The sequence below is a fragment of the Ranitomeya variabilis genome, chromosome 6, assembly GCF_051348905.1.
Source record: "Ranitomeya variabilis isolate aRanVar5 chromosome 6, aRanVar5.hap1, whole genome shotgun sequence".
Classification (NCBI taxonomy): Eukaryota; Metazoa; Chordata; class Amphibia; order Anura; family Dendrobatidae; genus Ranitomeya; species Ranitomeya variabilis.
In genome coordinates, this window is record NC_135237.1 from 410,568,844 (window position 1) to 410,589,983 (window position 21,140).

The following is a 21,140-nucleotide window of genomic DNA, read 5'->3' on the forward strand; positions in this document are numbered from 1 at the left end:
GTTCAAATCCCACCAAGGACAACATCTGTAAGGAGGTTATATGTCTCCCCGTGTTGGCGTGGGTTTCCTCTGGGTTCTCCGGTTTCTTCCCACACTTCAATGACATCCTGATAGGGGACCTAGATTATGAGCCTCAATGGGGACAGTGATGATAATGTCTGTAAAGCGCTGTGGAATATGTTGGCGCTATATAAGCAAAGCATAATAATTAATTACAGGTTACAAATCACCATAGAGCGATGTAACATTAAAATATAGAGCTGTGTATATAGTTTGTGGCTGTATATATAGTTTGTGGAATTACTATGTCACCTCACAGCAACTGCAACCCAAAGTAATGATCCAGCAAATGGGGTCTCCTGTGGGTGCTGGACACTGCTGGGTCACACCACATCTCCCTGGGGGGAGGAATGCTTCTGTTCATACCTCATCCTGCCTGCTGCCTTCCACAATCCTTACTATGTAGCAGGCTCCAGGTCACACAATGAGAATGCACACGGATGGAGACACTGGGGCGGCTTGTCTGCTCTGCACACCCCTTCTCTAACTACATGGTTCATCCCACTGCCCTCTCCCCCCACGCAGGAGGACTTTGGATGGGAGAAGGTTGTGAATGAGAAGTAGTGATCTGCAGAGCTGCTGCCAGGACCCTGATCGCGGGTGACAGAGAGATAAGTGGGCGCCCTCCCCGTCCCGCACCGACCCCGGGCAGCCATGTCCTGCCGGCTGCTGCTGCTGGTTCTGATGCTGTGTGCTGGAGCCCGGTGCCAGCTGAGAGGTGAGCGCTGCCAGGCTCTGCATGTACCTGTGTGCCCCTTCTCATGCCTGAGGAGATGTAGGGAATGAATGACTGCAATGCATGAGGAAAGTTCTCTCCCAGCGGCTGCTCCTCCTGGATGGGCTGCTCCTCCTGGATGGGCTGCTCTCCCAGCGCCTCCGTGGGGCACACTGCTGCGCCCTGGTCTCCGGGCATTGTGCTCATCTCTGCACCAGGCTGGTGGGCGAGAGGACGGGGGATCCCCACATGTCACTTATTGTCACCAGTCATTGCTGGATGGTCACTAAGTGCCTGGAGCAGGACAAGTCATGGGGAAAGTCCTCACACTGCAGCGGTCCATTGTGTGCAGTGTATGAGCTGGAGAGAGAGAGGGGTCATGGGTGCAGGGTCCTATAGTTATAGGAATCGTCTGCAGAAATAGTTTATAACTTAAAAAAAACAAGACAATGGAAAAGCTGAACAAACATAAAATTGTATCTCATTTGTATAATGTGTATATTTTCCCTCTCTCCCAATCTACATATCTACCTAATATCTATCTATCTAATATCTATCTATCTATCTATCTATCTATCTATCTATCTATCTATCTATCCCATATCTATCTATCTATCTATCTATCTATCTATCTATCTATCTATCTATCTATCTAATATATATCTATCTAATATCTATCTATCTATCTATCTATCTATCTATCTATCTATCTTATATCTATCTCTCTGTCTGTCAGTCATCCATCTATCTAGTATATCTTCAGAAGCAGACTCTGGAAGCTTTAGCAGGAAGTTAGATCAGTGGCAGACTTCTATCCCAATTGTATGATTTCATGTATATGTTTCATTGAACAACTTCTGATGATTTAGCACCACATTACTCTCACTCTATTTATCTATCTTTTTTTGTAAGAAAAGCAAGCAACACTACTTAAAGGGACTTTCCAGTGAAGATACATTATCATCTATCCCTTGAATAGGTGATAACATATAGGTTGTTAGTGGTCCAACCTCTAGGACTTGCACCAGTCAGTAGAACAGGACACTTTTATCCCCATTAGAAAGGAGTAGTAGTGTGCATGCTCAACTGATAGCAGGGGGCTGCCAGAAAACGCCGCTTAGAGAATGAATGGAGCATGCACAGCGACACTCCATTCTAAATGGGATAATGGGGAAAAAGGTACAATGTTCTGCCCATCGGTTTGGGTCCGATCTCAACCGATATATAAGGTATCACCTATCCCATGGATTGTACAGTCACTTTTATGGAATACGCCTTCAAAGTGGGAACAGGATGCAAGTGTTTGCTTGAGAAAAGCTCTGACATATTTTGGGAGCCGAAAATGTAATATCACATGGGTGAATAAACTAGATTCTGTCTATCTATCTATCTATCTATCTATCTATCTATCTATCTATCTATCTATCCCATATCTATCTATATCTATCAATCCCATATCTATATCTATCCCTTATCTATCTATATCTATCTATCTATCTATCTATCTATCTATATCTATCTATCTCATATCTATCTGTCTTTCAGTCTATCAATCTGTCTTGCCTATCTATGCATACACTTATAAAAATTAGTGATGAGTGAATGTGCTCGGATAAGGTATTCTCGGAGCATGCTCCGGTGCTAACAGAATGACTTCGGAGTGCTCGAAAAATATGTTCGAGCCCATGAGCCTGCATGTCTCCCATCTGTTGTACAGCCGCAACACATACAGGGATTGCCAACCAAACAGGCAATCCCTGCATGTGTTATGGCTGTCCAGCATCCACGAGACATGCAGCCGCGGGGACGCAAACATATTATTCGAGCACTCTGAAGTCACTCGGTTAGCACCCGCTTACCTTTTCCGAGCACATTCTCTCATCATAAGAAGTATGTGTCAGGAAATGATATAATACTAGAGAATGTAGCAGCAAATTAGACCTCTTTTAGAAATAACCTTTTTCAGTGATGTGGTGATAAAACTTTCATCAACTTCCCATAAAAAGTTAGGCGCCATTGAAAGAGATTTCTTGGTGAATTCATGACTTGGTATCTAGAATGCATCCAGCCCTTAAAAAGCTATAACAAGCTAGTAACTAATTGTACTTAATACAAATAATATGCTCCATATAAAGCGCATTACATCCAGCTGGAATTAATATACTATGAACAGCTGATTTATTGTTTCTTTTTAACTTCATTATTAAAACAAAATGTTTCCGGTGTTACTCAGTAGACACATCAGGCTTGCAAAAGTGTGCTAACTTCTTACATAAAGGGGTTGTCTGGTCTTAAGCTACCAAAATGGCACCAGTGTATGTGACTGCAGACTTACGAATCGTCACATAGCGCACTGCACCCTGTGAGGGTTCTCCGGGGCCAGCACCGGGAGCGGGCGCTCGCGAGACTGCTAGAATGCGGTCTGCATACTTCCACATTCTGACTAGACCATGTATCCGGCCTAACTAAATAAAAGGTGTGTTAATAATGCTTGTGGCTGAACGCACCGATATCTGCAGCTTTTGTCAATTGGACGTTATTAGCCTCATTTGAGTTGGAGCTCATTCATATGTACAATTTTCTCTTATGAGTGCTCTCCATGGTAATCACAGACAACACTCATACCTATGATATTCTGTGGGGCTGTGCACATGTCTGATTTTTTCCTCGGACTGAGTGGTTTGCAGAAAATATCAGAGACATGTCCGATTTTTTTCCTTGGACAGAGTGGTCTTTTGAAAATATCGGAGATGTCCAATTTTGATCTAAGCATCAGATCAAAATCAGCAATGGAAGTCAGCGTCCGTGAAAAAAATCGGACGTCAATCAGTTAAAATGTAGTGTGGTCCAATTTTCACGGAATGTCAGAATGGAGAAGGTGGAGAAATTTTTTTTTTCCACTTACGTGAAAAACTGGTTGTACTCAGACCACTCTCTAATCAAACTCTGATCAGTCCGCTTTTCTCGCACATGAGAGGAATGGACCTGTGAATAAGCAATGAGCCCTTATGAGGTGTCATAATGGCTAATTCTTCACCATTCATTATCTATAATTGTAATATGGACAATCAAATCTACTTTTCTAATGCTTGCTTCACACTAGCATGGCATGAAATTATTGACATAGATCTAATGGAAAAGTCAAGACCTCATATAAGTCTACTTGCAGGTAGCTTCAAAAATGTGATTCCAGGTTTCAGATGTTATCTCCCCCTGCTGAGGAATGTATCAGAGAATGATACCAGATTATCTGGGCATTCCTGCATATGCTGCATAGTGTCTAGTATTGTAGGGCTTTAAGATATAATTTAAGTATCAATAATTCTAATTATAAAAATAGACTACCTATACATTAGATATACCAGCCAAAATTCATCATCTCTCCCTCTCACTGCCTATACAGTGGAAAGGTCTATAAGAACATGTGGCGAGGACATTGAAACCTAGTACTCTATGTTGTATATATTATGATAGATTGTAAGCTTGCGAGCAGGGCCCTCATTCCTACTGGTATCTGTTTTGAACTGTGATTTCTGTTATGCTGTAATGTCTATTGTCTGTATAAGTCCCCTCTATAAGTTGTAAAGCGCTGCGGAATATGTTGGCGCTATATAAATAAAATTATTATTATTATTTATTATGATATAATTGACATTTGTGGTTAACATAATTTCATTCATTCCACAGATCTCTAGATTATAAACACTCCATATGGTTTATATTATAAATCTATGTGAAAGCGCCTTCAAGACAACAAAACTTCCCGATAACGGAAATTAATATTTTCTTCATTTCTTGTTTATTCTTTTCATCTTAGTTTTGACATATTGAAAAGTTCTAACACATAGATTATTTACATGTACACACAGACATAGCAGGGAAATCATGGCTGAAGTTTGTGTTATCAGTAATGTAAACCAGCTGTGGATTAGCTAGTCTTTGTTCTCTATAGGAGATGACTCTTAAAAGAATAGCCTTGGGCTACATGTTTGGGGGAGGTGAGTACATTTTGTGAATGTCTCTGAACCTATTGGCCTCAGCTCATCCCTCCTGGTAGATTACGGGATATTTAATGGCCCAGTAGCAGAAAGTTTTAAGGTACCGTCACACTAGGCGATATCGCCAGCAATCCGTGACGTTGCAGCGACATCGACAGCGATATCGCTGTATTTGACACGCAGCAGCGATCTGGATCCCGCTGTGAAATTGCTGGTCGCTGCTAGAAGGTCTGCACTTTATTTGGTCGCTAGGTCGCCGTGTATCGCCGTGTTTGACAGCAAAAGCAAGGATACCAGCGATATTTTACACTGGTAACCAGGGTAAACATCGGGTTACTAAGCGCAGGGCCGCGCTTAGTAACCCGATGTTTACCCTGGTTACAAGCGTAAAAGTTAAAAAAACAAACAGTACATGCTCACCTGCGCGTCCCCCAGCCTCTGCTTCCTGACACTGACTGAGCGGCAGCGCCGGCCCTAAACTGAAAGTGAAAGCACAGCGGTGACGTCACCGCTCTGCTGTTAGGGCCGGAGCTCAGTCAGTGTCAGGAAGCAGAGGCTGGGGGACGCGCTGGTGAGTATGTGCTGTTTGTTTTTTTAACTTTTACGCTGGTAACCAGGGTAAACATCGGGTTACTAAGCGCGGCCCTGCGCTTAGCAACCCGATGCTTACCCTGGTTACCCGGGGACCTCGGCATCGTTGGTCGCTGGAGAGCGGTCTGTGTGACAGCTCTCCAGCGACCAAACAGCGACGCTGCAGCGATCGGCATCGCTGTCGCTATCGCTGCAGCGTCGCTTAATGTGACGGTACCTTTAGTTAGAAGTGCTCAAGCATTCAACACCTTACATAGTAACATAGTAACATAGTTATTATTAAGGTTGAAGGAAGACTTTAAAGGTACCTTCACACTGAACAACTTAACAACGATAACGATAGCGATCCGTGACATTGCAGCATCCTGGATAGCGATATCGTTGTGTTTGATACGCAGCAGCGATCAGGATCCTGCTGTGACATCGTTGGTCGGAGCTAGAAGGCCAGCACCTTATTTCGTCGCTGGATCTCCCGCAGACATCGCTGAGTCGGCATGTGTGACGCCGATTCAGCGATGTCTTCACTGGTAACCAGGGTAAACATCGGGTTACTAAGCACAGGGCCGCGCTTAGTAACCCGATATTTACCCTGGTTACCAGTGTAAATGTAAAAAAACCCAAACACTACATACTTACATTCCGGTGTCTGTCGCGTCCCCCGGCGTTCTGCTTTCCTGCACTGTCAGCGCCGGCTGGCCGTAAAGCAGGGCACAGCGGTGACGTCACCGCTCTTCTTTACGGCCGGCGCTTACAGTGCAGGGAAGCGGACGCCAGGGGACCCGACAGACACCGGAATGTAAGTATGTAGTGTTTGTTTTTTTTTACATTTACACTGGTAACCAGGGTAAACATCGGGTTACTAAGCGCTGCCCTGCGCTTAGTAACCCGATGTTTACCCTGGTTACCCGAGGACTTTGGCATCGTTGGTCGCTGGAGAGCTGTCTGTGTGACAGCTCTCTAGCGACCACACAGCGACGCTGCAGCGATCGGCATCCTTGTCTAGATCGCTGCAGCGTCGCTAAATGTGACGGTACCTTAAGTCCATCTAGTTCAACCCATAGCCTAACCTAACATGCCCTAACATGTTGATCCAGAGGAAGGCAAAAAAAAACCATGTGGCAAAGAGTAAGCTCCACATTGGGGAAAAAAATTCCTTCCCGACCACATACGGCAGTCAGACTAGTTCCCTGGATCAACACCCTATCAAGGAATCTAGTGTATATACCCTGTAACATTATACTTTTCAAGAAAGGCATCCAGTCCCCTCTTAAATTTAAGTAATGAATCACTCATTACAACATCATACGGCAGAGAGTTCCATAGTCTCACTGCTCTTACAGTAAAGAATCCGCGTCTGTTATTATGCTTAAACCTTCTTTCCTCCAGACGTAGAGGATACTTGAGATACTTTGATGCAAGCTTTATGGGATTCTACAGGTTTCTCCAAATATACATCTTCTCACATAGAGGTGAAATATTCATTTTGGAATATATCTATCTAAATTCTCATTATGAAGACTCTACAAACAATCCCTTTCGCACTTCATTACATACTGGGGAATTAGTTTTTCCCTCCCTTGAAGGCCTTCTGGGCCTTGAGAGTGAGTGTAAATGACGTATAAATATTTCTAAGTTTAAACATTAATTCCACAAGTAACACTGGTTATGCTAGAGATATTTAGGCCACGTATTTGGTGACTTTTTTACCTCAGTATTTGTAAGCCAAAACCAGGAGTGGAACAATTAGAGGAAAAGTATAATAGAAACATATGCATCACTTCTGCATTTATCACCCAACCCTGGTTTTGGCTTACAAATACTGAGGTAAAAAACTCACCAAATACTCAAACGTGTGCATGTGGCCTTGTTTGATTGAAGACCTAACGTTATTCTAGGTTCACATAGAGTTTTTTTAGGAGGATTTTGAAAGAGATCTGCTCCAAAATTCCTCTTTAATAGCACCTTCAAATACACTTTGAATACTCTTCCTATTCATTTCAAAGATAAATCCTCTTTGATGTTCATATGAGGAGGGGTTTTTTTAGCATTTTTTTTCACTGTGGCTTTAAAAACATTGCAGTGTAAATAAAGAAGTGACATGTCACTTCTTTAAGACAGATTTCCCCGTGGAATTCACTCCAAAATTAACACTTTTAAGTCAAAAGTTTACAAAAAAAAAGTGTGCCATAAGCCTACACATTAGTTTTTCCAGTCAGGCACAATCCGGCGAATTTTGAAAAAAACGGATCCGGCAAAAGTTGCTGCCAGATCCGTTTTTTTCTCATAGACTTGTATTAGCTACGGATTGCGACGGATGGCCTTACGTTTCATCCGTTTTTCACCGGATCCTTCGAAAATTGTTTTTCTGGCGGCCAGAGAAAACGGACATATTAACTTTTTTGTGTCCATCGAAAAAACGGACAGCATCGAATCCGTCGCTGTCCGTCGTTTGCTAAAATGTAAGCCTATGGCACCGAATCTGTCAAATGACAGAATCCGGCGACGGATTTAGTTTTTTTAAACTGAGCATGCGTTTTCCATTCTGGGGTCTCTCTCTCCTGGATCTGCTAGTCAGCTCCAGATCAGCTAGTCGGATCCATAAAAAAATGGATCCGTCGCATCAGTTTTTCACAATTTGTGACGGATTCCTTTTTTTCGAAATTCACCGGATTGAGCCTGACAGCAAAAAACGATGTGTGAAAGTAGCCTAACACTTGAAAACCTGTTGAATTTCGCTTCAGGATACGCTTTAGGGAAAAAAAACACATTAAAAAAAACAATGAAAAGGAGAGTTTCCTGAATTTTTCTAGAAAAACCTGTTTGATTTTTTCGCCTTCAAAAACTTCTGTGTGAACTTAGACTAAGGATATTTGTTATTTTGAAGAATTATTTACCATGAAAATGTACAAAGCTGTGATCCTAGAAGAATGCCGAGTATGACTGAATCAAACAACCCTGTTCATTGTGGACGCAGGAGTTGAACACACATTTATATGACATTTCATAACTTTCCCAATTTCTAATGAGAAAATTTACAGCACATGCTGTATTGAACTATCACATCAATTTATTATATATTTTAGGAGTCAGAGTCGGTCCATTTTAGACTCCTCCAAAATGGACAGCGACTCCAACTCCACAACTATGACTTCATATCTCTGCTTTGACTGGGCCATTCACACATATGCTTTGATCTAAAGTAAACCATTCCATTGCAGCTGTGGCAGTATGTTTAGGGTTGTTGTCATGCTGGAAGGTGAACCTACACCCCAGTCTCAAGTCTTTTGTAGTCTCTAACAGGATTTCTTCCAGGATTGCCCTGTATTTTGCACCATCTATCTTTCCATCAACTCTTACCAGCTTCCCTGTCCCTACTGATGAAAAGCATCCCCACGGCATGACGCTGTCACCACCATGTTTGATGGTGCGAATGCTGTTTTCAAGATGATGTGCAGTCTACTTTGGTCTCATCTGACCATAGCACCTTTTTCTACGTGTTCCCTACATGGCTTTTTGCAAACTGCAAACATGACTTCTAATGGCTTGCTTTCAAATCTTGCTTTCTTATTGCCACTCTTCCATGAAGGCCAGAGTGACCATGAGCCTCTTGGCTGCTTTCTTAATTAGTGATCTCCTTTCCTGGGATGTCAGTTTAGATGGATGACCATGTCTTGGTAGGTTTACAGTTGTGCCATATTTCTTCCATTTTTGAATGATGTATTGAACAGTGCTCTGTAAGATGTTCAGAGCTTGGGCTGTTTTTTTATAACCTAACCCTGCTTTACTTTTCTCCACAATCTTATACCTGACCTGTCTGGTGTGTTCTTGTGTTCTTTGGTTTTTATGAGGATGTTTGATCTCTAATGTTGTGAAACAAACCTATGAGGCATTCATAGAAAAGATGTAGTTGTACTGAGAATAAATTACACACCGGTGTTACTAATTATGTAACGTCTGAAGGCAATTGGTCACTCAGGATTTCATTTAGTGGTGTCATACTACAGGGGGCTGAATACAAATACACATCACAATTTTCAGATTTATATTTTTAAATATTTAGAATACCATGTATCTTTTCATATACACCTCACAAATACTTGATACTTTGTTATATCACATAAAATCCCAATAAAATACATTTAAGTTTGTGAATCTAACATAAAAAATGTGCAAAAGTTCAAGGGGTATGAATACTTTTTCAAGGCACTGTAACTACTGAGAAAAGTTCTACAGAAAACAGCTGACTTTGCTGAGTCAGGTAGCAGTCAGTCAGGCATTTCCTTGTCAGGACTCTGAACATTTTTTACCTTTTGTGCATTACTGCCCTTTTCCAAGATGGCGTCTTTGGTCTCATGTGCACTGTGTCTCCTGCTATAAAACTCCACTCCAGCCTTCAGTCTGTGCTAGAGTATTCTGCCTTGCATCCAGCTCCTGACCTCTGATTACTCCCTGGCTGTACACCTGCTCCTGTGATCCTGTGTGTTGATCTTGCTACTCTGCTCTGAGTTCCTGCTGCATACACAAGTTTCCAGTAATCCTCCTTCATCTGCTGTTCGTGTTTACTTCCATCTGCATTTGCTGGTTAAGTAAGCTGTTGCTGCTTTGCAATAACCTGAGACTATTAACCAGGCCTCCCTGGTTGAGCTAAGATATGATTTGAACTGCCTAATAAGCATATCTATCTGTGCCTGGAAAAGACAAGGATTTATTCGTGTCAAGTATCCTCAAGAATAACTGTGCTTCATAGACTTTCTGCTTGATTGCATTTTCCTCTGAAGTTTCCTATAGACTGCTAAGCTGTGTTTATTATTTGCACCAAGTGTTGTGGACTTGATTTTCTCTCTGCACCTGTTTGAATCACCATGTGATAACATAGACTTTACCACTTATAAAACTGTGTCCTGTAGTTGTCTTGTTCCATGCAAAGAGTCTCCTGAGTTATCCCCTATAATTATTACATTCCTATGCAGATGAATGAATGTCCTTATAATTCAAAAACAGCAGATTCCACTAGTTCGGCGACCCTGCACTGGACGAACCTAATCTTTAACTATAGTCTTCAGATCTATAAAATATACTCCCTTGAAACCCCCAAAGTGTTTCAAGGAACAATGTACCTGGCTACAATCATGCATCTAGGATCTGAAGGATGATGGCCGTGGTTTGGGCAACATGAATCAGCTAACAGGTTCCCTTTAATAGATTGTATGGATTATATTTCCTACATCAGATAACCCCTTTAGCAACAGTACAAAACGGGGGATTGTTAGGTTTATGCATTTCCAGTTCAAGTAGTTGCTCAAGCAATAATTAATATAAGCTGCTGAATTACAGCAAAATCAGAGCTCTAAAATAGTTGGGCAACATCAAGTCACCGACAAGGTGCACAAATGTTTTTGGTTTCACAATTTTTCAGAGAACTGCTGTTGCGCCATATAGCCTCAGCCTAATAGTATATGGACACCATATGTATATAAATATTAATATATCTATTGTGTTCATGGGCTGCAATGTGGACAGAAGTTAAGCAAGTAACAGTAGATTCGCTATGCCACATTTTCATGGACCACCAGCGTCAGATTTCCCTTCCAATACATTTATACAGTTTCCCATAAAGCAGATCCTATTTATTACATTACTATAGAGCTCCTTAGTCATGAATAGTGAGGAGCGACCATGCTCTGATAATGTCTGAGTATCTTGGGCGTGCTCGTATATTATGTTCGAGTCATGATTTGCAGCTGTTAGACAGCTTGAACACATGTAGAGATTGCGTGTTTGTTAGAGAATCCCCACATGTGTTCAGGCTGTCTAACAACCGCAGATCATGCAGCTGCAGAACATAATATACGAGCACGCCCAAGATACACGGATAACACCTGAGCGTGCTCAGATAAGACGTTATCCGAGCACATTCGCTCATCACTACTCTTGAGTAGTTCTCAATTCTCCAGTTCCAGTTAATTGATCTGCTTATTAATGAGATACAGTGATAGCGATTTCAGATGAGTATTTCTGGGCCACAGTGTTTGCTCAGCATGGTCACAGCTGTGACATCATTCTCTTTCTAATGAATGGCTGAATGGCCAGTGAAAGTGGATGGAGATAAGCCATGAGTTTGTTGACTGCTTGTTGCTGTTTGCCTTCACACTTGGGAAGCATCTTTGTTCCTGTCCACACTTACTGTTTACCATACCAAACAGCTGCTCCTCTGTAGCATTCCTGCAGCCATGCTGAGACACAGTCAGCAACAGGACAATTCTCCATAGATTTAACAAGAAAGGACAGTCCTCCAAACTGTAGCTTTTGTCCCTTCCTAAACTTCGAGCAATATTGGGCTTTTATGCATTTTTCCACAACCTCTCGTACATGACCCCCTCGCTATTATACTGCTTACAAATTAACCTACCGTATATGCTTTGATCACAGTTTAAAGGGCCAACAACATATTTTACATGAAGGACCTTGAATGTATTGGAGTTTTGTCCATTTTTAAAAACTGTGTGCAGACGTTCCATGTACATTCAATTAGTCCAGCATGATAAAAATACATGCATGATACCTAATGGGGAGGGTAAGGCAAGAGTGGCATGTCACTGATATTGCAGTAGCTGATTGCTTCATCACATCACGTTACGACTAGTGTTGAGCATTCCGATAGCGCAAGTATCGGGTATCGGCCGATACCGCAAGTATCGGGTATCGGCCGATACTTGCGGGTATCGGAATTCCGATACCGAGATCCGATACTTTTGTGGTATCGGGTATCGGTATCGAAACAACATTAATGTAAAAATGTGTAAAAGAGAGAATTAAAATAAAAAATATTGCTATACTCACCTCTCCGACGCAGCCTGCACCTTACCGAGGGAAGCGGCAGCGTTCTTTGTTTAAAATTCGCGCTTTTCTTTCCTTTACGTGAAGTCCCGGCTTGTGATTGGTTGCGTCGCAGTCACATGGGCGATGCAACCAATCACAGCAAGCCGTGACGTAATTTCAGGTCCTTAAGGATTTTAAAATTACGTCCCGGCTTTGTGATTGGTTGCGTCGCAGTCACATGGGCGACGCAACCAATCACAGCAAGCCGTGACGTAATTTCAGGCCCTTAAGGATTTTAAAATTACGTCCCGGCTTTGTGATTGGTTGCGTCGCAGTCACATGGGCGACGCAACCAATCACAAGCCGTGACGTCACGGGAGGCTGGACACGCGCGCATTTTAAAATGCGCGCTTGTCCAGCCTCCCGTGACGTCACGGCTTGTGATTGGTTGCGTCGCCCATGTGACTGCGACGCAACCAATCACAAAGCCGGGACGTAATTTTAAAATCCTTAAGGGCCTGAAATTACGTCACGGCTTGCTGTGATTGGTTGCGTCGCCCATGTGACTGCGACGCAACCAATCACAAAGCCGGGACTTCACGTAAGGAAAGAAAAGCGCGAATTTTAAGCAAACAACGCTGCCGGTTCCCTCGGAGAGGTGAGTATAGCAATATTTTTTATTTTAATTCTTTCTTTTACACATTAATATGGTTCCCAGGGCCTGAAGGAGAGTTTCCTCTCCTTCAGACCCTGGGAACCATCAGGAATACCGTCCGATACTTGAGTCCCATTGACTTGTATTGGTATCGGGTATCGGTATCGGATTGGATCCGATACTTTGCCGGTATCGGCCGATACTTTCCGATATCGATACTTTCAAGTATCGGACGGTATCGCTCAACACTAGTTACGACCTGCAACCTTCCTGCAACACGGAGTGGCAAATATTTCAAAATGTGTTGGATTTTCTGTCTGAAGTCGCACACAAGTCTGCAAGTCACATGTGAATATGACTGCAACAAGTTGTCCAAATGTTTTTGTCCCTCAACTTTTCTGGTGAGTGCTGTTGTGGGACACATGTCAACGCATAGTCCTTGCCTTAATCCTACAATATTCTTTCCAGTTAGGTAATTTCCCTAATATTCCATGTATTTTAAATATTCTGACTTTTAAATATGATTCTTAACGTGCTTATACACATTAGGTGAATGTTGGCTTGAACCATAGATTTCAGTGAGACCGGCCAACCATCTAATGTGTATACTTAAATGCAGATGTCAGAAATTTAAAAAAAAGTCAGGCATATTGAATTTCAACATGCCTGATCCTTTCATTCCTAAAAACAATAAACCTTTCCCAGAAGTATGAGCAGCAGTTTATTCTCTTCTCCCTATTGAGAACACGTGTGCTTGAATCAGCTGAATATACATGTGTATGGGGGGGCCAGGAGGAACAGAGGTTAGAGCAAGCAAACAGTAAGTCGAAAGCTATCTCAAGTATATGACCAGCTTTGTATGATGTGTTTGAAAGAGTAATCAGGTTTAGGCAATCTTTTTATTTTTTTTTAGATCCTTTAATCAAAAACCAGTAACTGAGTGTTCTGGTATTTGGCCCTCCATCTATCAGCTGCAAATTGTGACAGAAAGTGTTCAAGTTTCCTGAGGTGCCACTAAAATTCAAGCTTTATCCACTGTTCCTTGACAGAAGCGAATCTAGATTTCCTGTACCCTGAGCATTGTAGTAGCTTACGTTTCCCTTAGGAACTCCTTTAAACATTAGGCCCGGTGGAACAGTCATGTTAGTGTCTGTGTGCAGCCAGAAAACATTTTTTAATTGATGGATAGGCATATGTGGCAGCCAAGTTGCTATCTATTTACCGCGGATTAACTAATGTGTTTCTTGCTGTAATTTACAAAAAAAATTCTTGCTGATGAAACCAACTATATCTCCAAGATTAACAATAATATCAGCAATATAGACAGTATTGTTATTATTCATTATTATTATAGCTCCATTTATTCCATGGCGCTTTACATGTGAGTAGGGATATACATAATTAAAAACAAGTACAATAATCTTAAACAATACAAGTCACTGACTGGTACGGGAAGAAAGAGGGGTGAGGATACAGTAGGTGAGGGTAGAGCTGGTTGTGCAGAGGTATGGTGAAATGGGTTATAGGATGTTTCGCCCCCAGCAGTTTCGCCCCCGGGTACATTTCACCCCCGCACATGATGACGGATGGGAATTCATGAACCTCAAGGGTACAAATATCCGGGGGCGAACTGCTGGGGGAGCTAAACATTGATGACGGATGGGAATTCATAAACCACAAGGGTACAAATATCCGGGGGCGAACTGCTGGAGGCGAACTGCTGGGGGCGAAACATCCAAATCCCGGTGAAATGAGGCTTATTGCAGGTTGTAGGCTTGTTGGAAGAGGAAGTTTTCAAGTTCCTTTTGAAGGTTTCTATTTAAATCTGGCATTGCACTCTCTTTTTTGCGAGGTTATTGAGGTACCAGCCTCTAGTCAAGCTTCCTTTCACTTGCTCCTTCATTATAAGATTATACAGCAGCTTCCATGTATTGACTCCTTGGCTATCCCTGACGCTTTAAACTACATTGCTGCACCTGTGTACTGACTCCTTGGCTATCACTAACTGTGCTACGTGCTGCTCCTTTAAACTACATTGCTGTTCCTGTGTACCGACTCCTCAGCTATCCCTGTGTTAGAAGGGAGGCCACAGAGCAGGAGGTTACAGTAGTGGAGGCGGAAGATGATGAGGGCATGCACTAGGGTTTTTGCAAATTCTTGATTAAGGAATGCACGGATCCAGTTTTAGAAGTTTTATCTAGCAGAGAAGAAGGATGAAATAGCGGACAGACATTGTGGTATTTTGGTTAGTAAGGAGGTAATATCGGATCCAGAGCGGTAGATCTGGGTGTTATCAGCATATAAATTATACTGAAAACCATGGGACTCTATGAGCTGTCCCAGGCAGAAAGTGTAGATGGAGAAGGGCAGGGGTTCTAGAACTGAACCTTGAGGGACATCGACAGATAAGGAATGAGATGAGGAAGTGGTGTGTAGGTGGGAGATGCTGAATATCTGGTCTGTTTGGTATTAAGAGATCCAAGATAGGGCCAAGTCTGTGATGACAAGAGATGCGAGAATCTGTAGTAAGAGGTAATGGTCAACTGTGCAAAAAGCAGATGACAAGTTCAGGAGGACAGAGTAGTATCACTTGGATTTGGAGGTTATTAATTCATTGGTGACTTTAGTCAGAGCAGTTTCCAAGAAATGATGCAGTCGGAAGCCAGATTGTAAGTTGTCAAAGAGGAAGCAGGAGGAGAGATGGGAGGACAGTTCGATATGGACTTGCTGTTCCAGTAATTTTGAGGCATAGGGGAAAAATGATATGGGGTGACAGCTAGACACAGAGGATGGGTCAAGGGAGGACCTTTTGAGGATGGGTTTGATCAGAGCATGAGGGGAAAACACCAGCTGCTAGTGATAGGTTGAAGAGATGGGTTAGCATTGGGATGAAGACTGTGGTGAGGTTTGGAATGAGGTAGGATGCGATCGGGTCAAGTGCATAGGTGGTGAGTTGTGATCTTGAGTCTATAGACAAAAGTTAATCTTCTGTAAAGGACAAAACTAACAATACCAACTATACAGACAATACCAACTATACAAACAATACTAACAATATCAGCAATACAGACAGTAATGACAATGCCAATTATACCGACAAGACTGACATTACTGGCAAAAAACAAGTATCCCTACAGTACTGACAATGTCAGCAATACACACAGTACTGAGAATATCCACTATACAGACAATACCAATAATTCCAACAAAACAAAATATGCTAACAGTTCCAAAAAAAACAATAATACAGACAAAACTTACAGTAGCAACTAGGGTTGAGCGAAACAGATCGGCACTTTTCAAAAGTCGCCGACTTTTAGCAAAGTCGGGTTTCGTGAAACCCGACCCGATCCCACTCTGGGATCGGGTCGGCGGTACACGATCTGTAATCCAAAGTCGGGTTTCGTTTTTTTATATATATATATATATATATATATATATATATATATATATATATATATACAGTATATATATATATATATATATATATATATATATATATATATATATGTCATAGAGGCACATCTATATATATATATTTATATTTACTTCAGCGCGATAATGTTGAAAAGCCGGTAATTCAATTGCCGGCTTTTCATTTCTCCTGCCTAAACCCGACATGATATGAGACATGGTTTACATACAGTAAACCATGTAATATCCCCCTTTTTTTTGCATATTCCACACTACTAATGTTAGTAGTGTGTATGTGCAAAATTTCGGCGCTGTAGCTATTAAATTTAAGGGTTAAATCGCGGAAAAAATTGGCGTGGGCTCCCGCGCAATTTTCTCCGCCAGAGTGGTAAAGCCAGTGACTGAGGGCAGATATTAATAGCCTAGAGAGGGTCCATGGTTATTGGCCCCCCCTGGCTACAAACATCTGCCCCCTGCCACCCCAGAAAAGGCACATCTGGAAGATGCGCCTATTCTGGCACTTGGCCACTCTCTTCCCACTCCCGTGTAGCAGTGGGATATGGGGTAATGAAGGGTTAATGCCACCTTGCTATTGTAAGGTGACATTAAGCCAGATTAATAATAGAGAGGCGTCAATTCTGACACCTATCCATTATTAATTCAATTGTATGAAAGGGTTAAAAAACACACACACACATGATTAAAAAGTATTTTAATGAAATAAACACACAGGTTGTTTTAATATTTTATTGCTCTCTCAATCCACCTGAAGACCCTCGCTTGGAAAAATAAAAAAACAACAATATACATACCTTCTGATGAACTGTCACGTCCCACGAGGTAAATCCATCTGAAGGGGTTAAAATAGTTTACAGGCAGGAGCTCTGCTATAATGCAGCTGTCGCGGTGATGCGCCCCCTGGTGGATGTCCTCATGAACTGCAGCCTGGGAACTCCAGGTCATATGAGGACATCCACCAGGGGGCGCATCACCGTGACTGAAGGTAACTATAGGTCATTGACCTACATTTCCTTCATTTGCCGGGGTTTACAGGCACGAGCACAGCTGCATTATAGCAGAGCTCCTGCCTGTAAACTATTTTAACCCCTTCAGATGGATTTACCTCGTGGGACGTGACAAGCCGGCAATTGAATTACTGGCTTTTCAACATTATCGCGCTGAAGCAAATATTAAAAAAGTATGCTTCCCCATTGAATTGCATTGGGTTTCGTGTTTTGGCCGATCCCCGACCCCGACTTTTCAATAAGATCGGCCGATTTCACTCGACCCGACTTTTGAGAAGGTTGGGTTTCGTGAAACCCGACTCGATCTCAAAAAATGAAAAGTCACTCAACCCTAGTAGCAACAATGCAGACTTTTTTTTGCAGGAGACAAGAATCCCAGCAGCATTAGTGAATCTCTTTATAACAGTTTTCTGGAAGTTTTAAAAAGTAGCATACCCACAAGAGATGTGAACAAAAAACACTACCTGTTATATCCATTGCTACCCCAGCGTCAATTCTCTGGAGGTCCCTTACATCTTTGTAAGGCACAAAACAGATGAGGCCAGTGAATGTCAGTGGCAGTAATGATGGAAGTACTCAGAGACAAAGATTTTTGAGGACTGTTGGAGCATCAGTGCTGGAGGGGGGATTATTTTTATGCTAGCTTGGTAAGCCCTTATAAAGGGGTTGTCACCTTCCAAAAATATTTCTCCCTGCAGTCTCAATTACTTGGAGAAAACAAAGTCAGCTTTGTTTATGTAGCTCCGGCGTTCCTGCCTGATTCCCATCCTCCTCTCACTGGCAGGGATGTCAAGTCACACACTGCCCCGGCACTTGGCCCACGCCTCCTACTGCTGTTGCGGTCTCCCAGGGTCTGCGCATGTCTGGCAGTTTGCCAAGCACTGCACTAGGGTGCGCGTGTGTCCCCGGTCCCTTAAAGAGATAGCGCACACTGTCCTAAAGTGTCCCCAGCCAATTAATGGAAGACATTTATTATTTAAGGCACCTCTTCTTGTTGGGAGGTGACTGAGCAACCTGTTCCTCCTGTTTGTTTGCACACTTGCCAGTTGTCAGGTCTCTTCCTGTATACCAGTCTGCCTCTGTCTGCCCCTGTATCTGACTATCCCTTTGTGTATACCAGCCATGCCTGCCCACACCTGCTGTGTCTTCCTGTGCACCAGCCATGAATGTCCATGCCAGGCATGTCCACCTGTATATCAGCAGAGTCTGCCAGTATCTGTCCAACACTTGTCTGTGCTCACTGTGCCATCCATTCCTGGCCATTTCAGCTTCCTACCCCTTTGGGGGTCAGTTGCTATTTGTCTGAGGTCTGTCCTGGAGTAGCAGGAGTAGCAGCTGATGTCTATCTAGAACCACCAGGGGCTCTAGTGAAGAGTCACGCAACTCCAGGCTCTCCTCGATCCATGGCACAGTGGTTCCACTACCATCTGTGTTACAATTCAACAACACTGTAGCCAATCATTGTCCCCCCATGTTGCTGCTTTTATACTGTCCCATATTATGTCCCCTCACACTGTGTCCCCTCATTGCATAGTCTCAATACTGTGCTCTCTACTCACACTTTTCCTCCCTTTGCATACTGTCCTCCCCATACTGTTCCCTCACATTACTCAACCTTCATCCCTCTAATATTACTTCTTTGTTTGCTCGGCTCCAAGGCACTAACCTTCCTACAGCAATAATGTCAGCAGCATGATCAGGTGACATCACACGTGTGCACATCGTCTTGAGCCTGGAAATGCCGGTGCTCAGTGCTTCAATTGTATTTGCGAAAATGCAGACTGCAGAGAACCAGCATTTTACTGGTTCTCTGAGACGGTTGTTAATTTAACAACCGGTTTAGAGAATGGCTGAATCCCGCTCCTGGCGACTGACAAAATGCTGTCCCTTGGAAGAGATCTTAGACTGTGGCTTATCTCGCCTAATGGCTGAAGCATTGGGTCCTTCAGAGTGAAAGCCATTCTTTATAGCCATTCTCCACTCTGGATAATACAATAGATAATGACTCTTCTAGTAATTCATAATTTCATAATATGGTATTTGAAAATCTCATCCCAGACTACCCCTTATTGGGTTACCTACCTGTGCTTTTTGCTTTAAATCATTTTATCCATTTTAGAAGCTATAATTTATTATCAAAATTCAAAACAAATATTTTACTCATCTTCTTGGTATATGACTTAAAAATGCATGACTAGCTGTCAGAAACAGGTTTGGAATTTTTTGATCACGTACGATCGTGTATGATCTTGGCTCACATTGCCCAACAATGGAATTTTGACTACTTTTTGAATGAATGAGCTTTAATGATTTAATAGTTTTGTAGAGCTATTTTATCAGTCTTTCAAACTTCTTGCATCACGTATGTTCTGCACTGCTTTGAATTGAAAGTCTTAAATGAAGTAGGTTCGAAGAAGTCCACATGTGATTCACTTTAGGAGACTGCCATTTCATGTTTTCTTAGAAACATAAGGATTCAAAACGAAAAACAGAGAGAGTTTTCACCAAATGTAGTAAGTGCTCACATATGCTGCAAAGAAAATTGCTTTAAAAAATAGATGTGTTAAAAGTTTATTTTCATCAATTAAAATGCAAAGTGAATGAAGAAAAGAGAAATCTAAATTAGATCAATGTGGTGTGACCTCCCTTTACCTTCAAAACATCATCAACTGTCAAGATACAGTTGCACACAGTTTTTTGAGGAACTGTGCAAGAACATACACCTTGGAGAACTAATCTCAGATATTCTGTGCATATAGGCTTACGCAATTTCGTATATCTCTTCATGTAATGCCAGACAGATTTGATGATGTTGAGCTTTGGGCTCCGTAAAGCCATATCATCACTTCCAGTACTCCTTGGTGTTCTTTACGCAGAAGATAGATCTTAATGATATTGGCTGTATGTTGTTGTGCTGCTGAAGAATACATTATGAACTACCCGAAGACAACCATTTATAACCTTAATGATAGCATGCCAATGTAAGTAACTTGAATTCAAAAAGTAGGAATAGAAATGCAGCACTCACCCATGGACCCATAGAAGCGTTAAGGTACCTTCACACTGAACAACTTAACAACGATAACGATAGCGATCCGTGACGTTGCAGCTTCCTGGATAGCGATATCGTTGTGTTTGACACGCAGCAGCGATCAGGATCCTGCTGTGACATCGTTGGTCGGAGCTAGAAGGCCAGCACCTTATTTCGTCGCTGGATCACCCGCTGACATCGCTGAATCGGTATGTGTGACGCGGATTCAGCGATGTCTTCACTGGTAACCAGGGTAAACATTGGGTTACTAAGCGCAGGGCCGCGCTTAGTAACCCGATATTTACCCTGGTTACCATTGTAAATGTAAAAAAAACCAAACACTGCACTGTGTCAGCGCCGGCTGTGTCAGCGCTTACACAGTGCAGGGAAGCGGACGCCGGGGGACCCGACAGACACCGGAATGTAAGTATGTAGTGTTTGGTTTTTTTTACATTTACACTGGTAACCAGGGTAAACATTGGGTTACTAACCGCGGCCCTGCGCCTAGTAACCCGATGTTTACCCTGGTTACCCGGGGACTTCGGCATCGTTGGTCGCTGGACAGCTGTCTGTGTGACAGCTCTCCAGTGACCACACAACGACGAAACAGCGACGCTGCAGCGATCAGCATCGTTGTCTATATCGCTGCAGCTTCACTTAATGTGACGGTACCTTTAGTTAAAGGGAACCTGTAATCAGGATTGTCCTGAGTAACCTACAGCCAGTGTCAGGTCAGTGCCGTTATACTGATTACAATGATACCTTGGTTGATAAAATCCATCTTGTGGTTGTTGTTTAATCTTTATTTTCAGTTTTGAGTTAATGAGATTCT

General features: G+C 42.5%; 1 protein-coding gene across 1 annotated transcript in view; it reads left to right on the top strand.

Annotated features, from left to right (window-relative positions):
• The first annotated feature begins 489 nt into the window (after nt 1-489).
• Nucleotides 490-21,140, top strand: part of LAMA1 (laminin subunit alpha 1) — a 236,431-nt gene continuing 215,780 nt past the window's right edge. Inside the window, exon 1 of the mRNA XM_077270228.1 lies at nt 490-778. Within this exon, the coding sequence (XP_077126343.1) occupies nt 715-778 (64 nt within the window). The 5' untranslated portion in view covers nt 490-714. The remainder of the gene's footprint in view (nt 779-21,140) is intronic.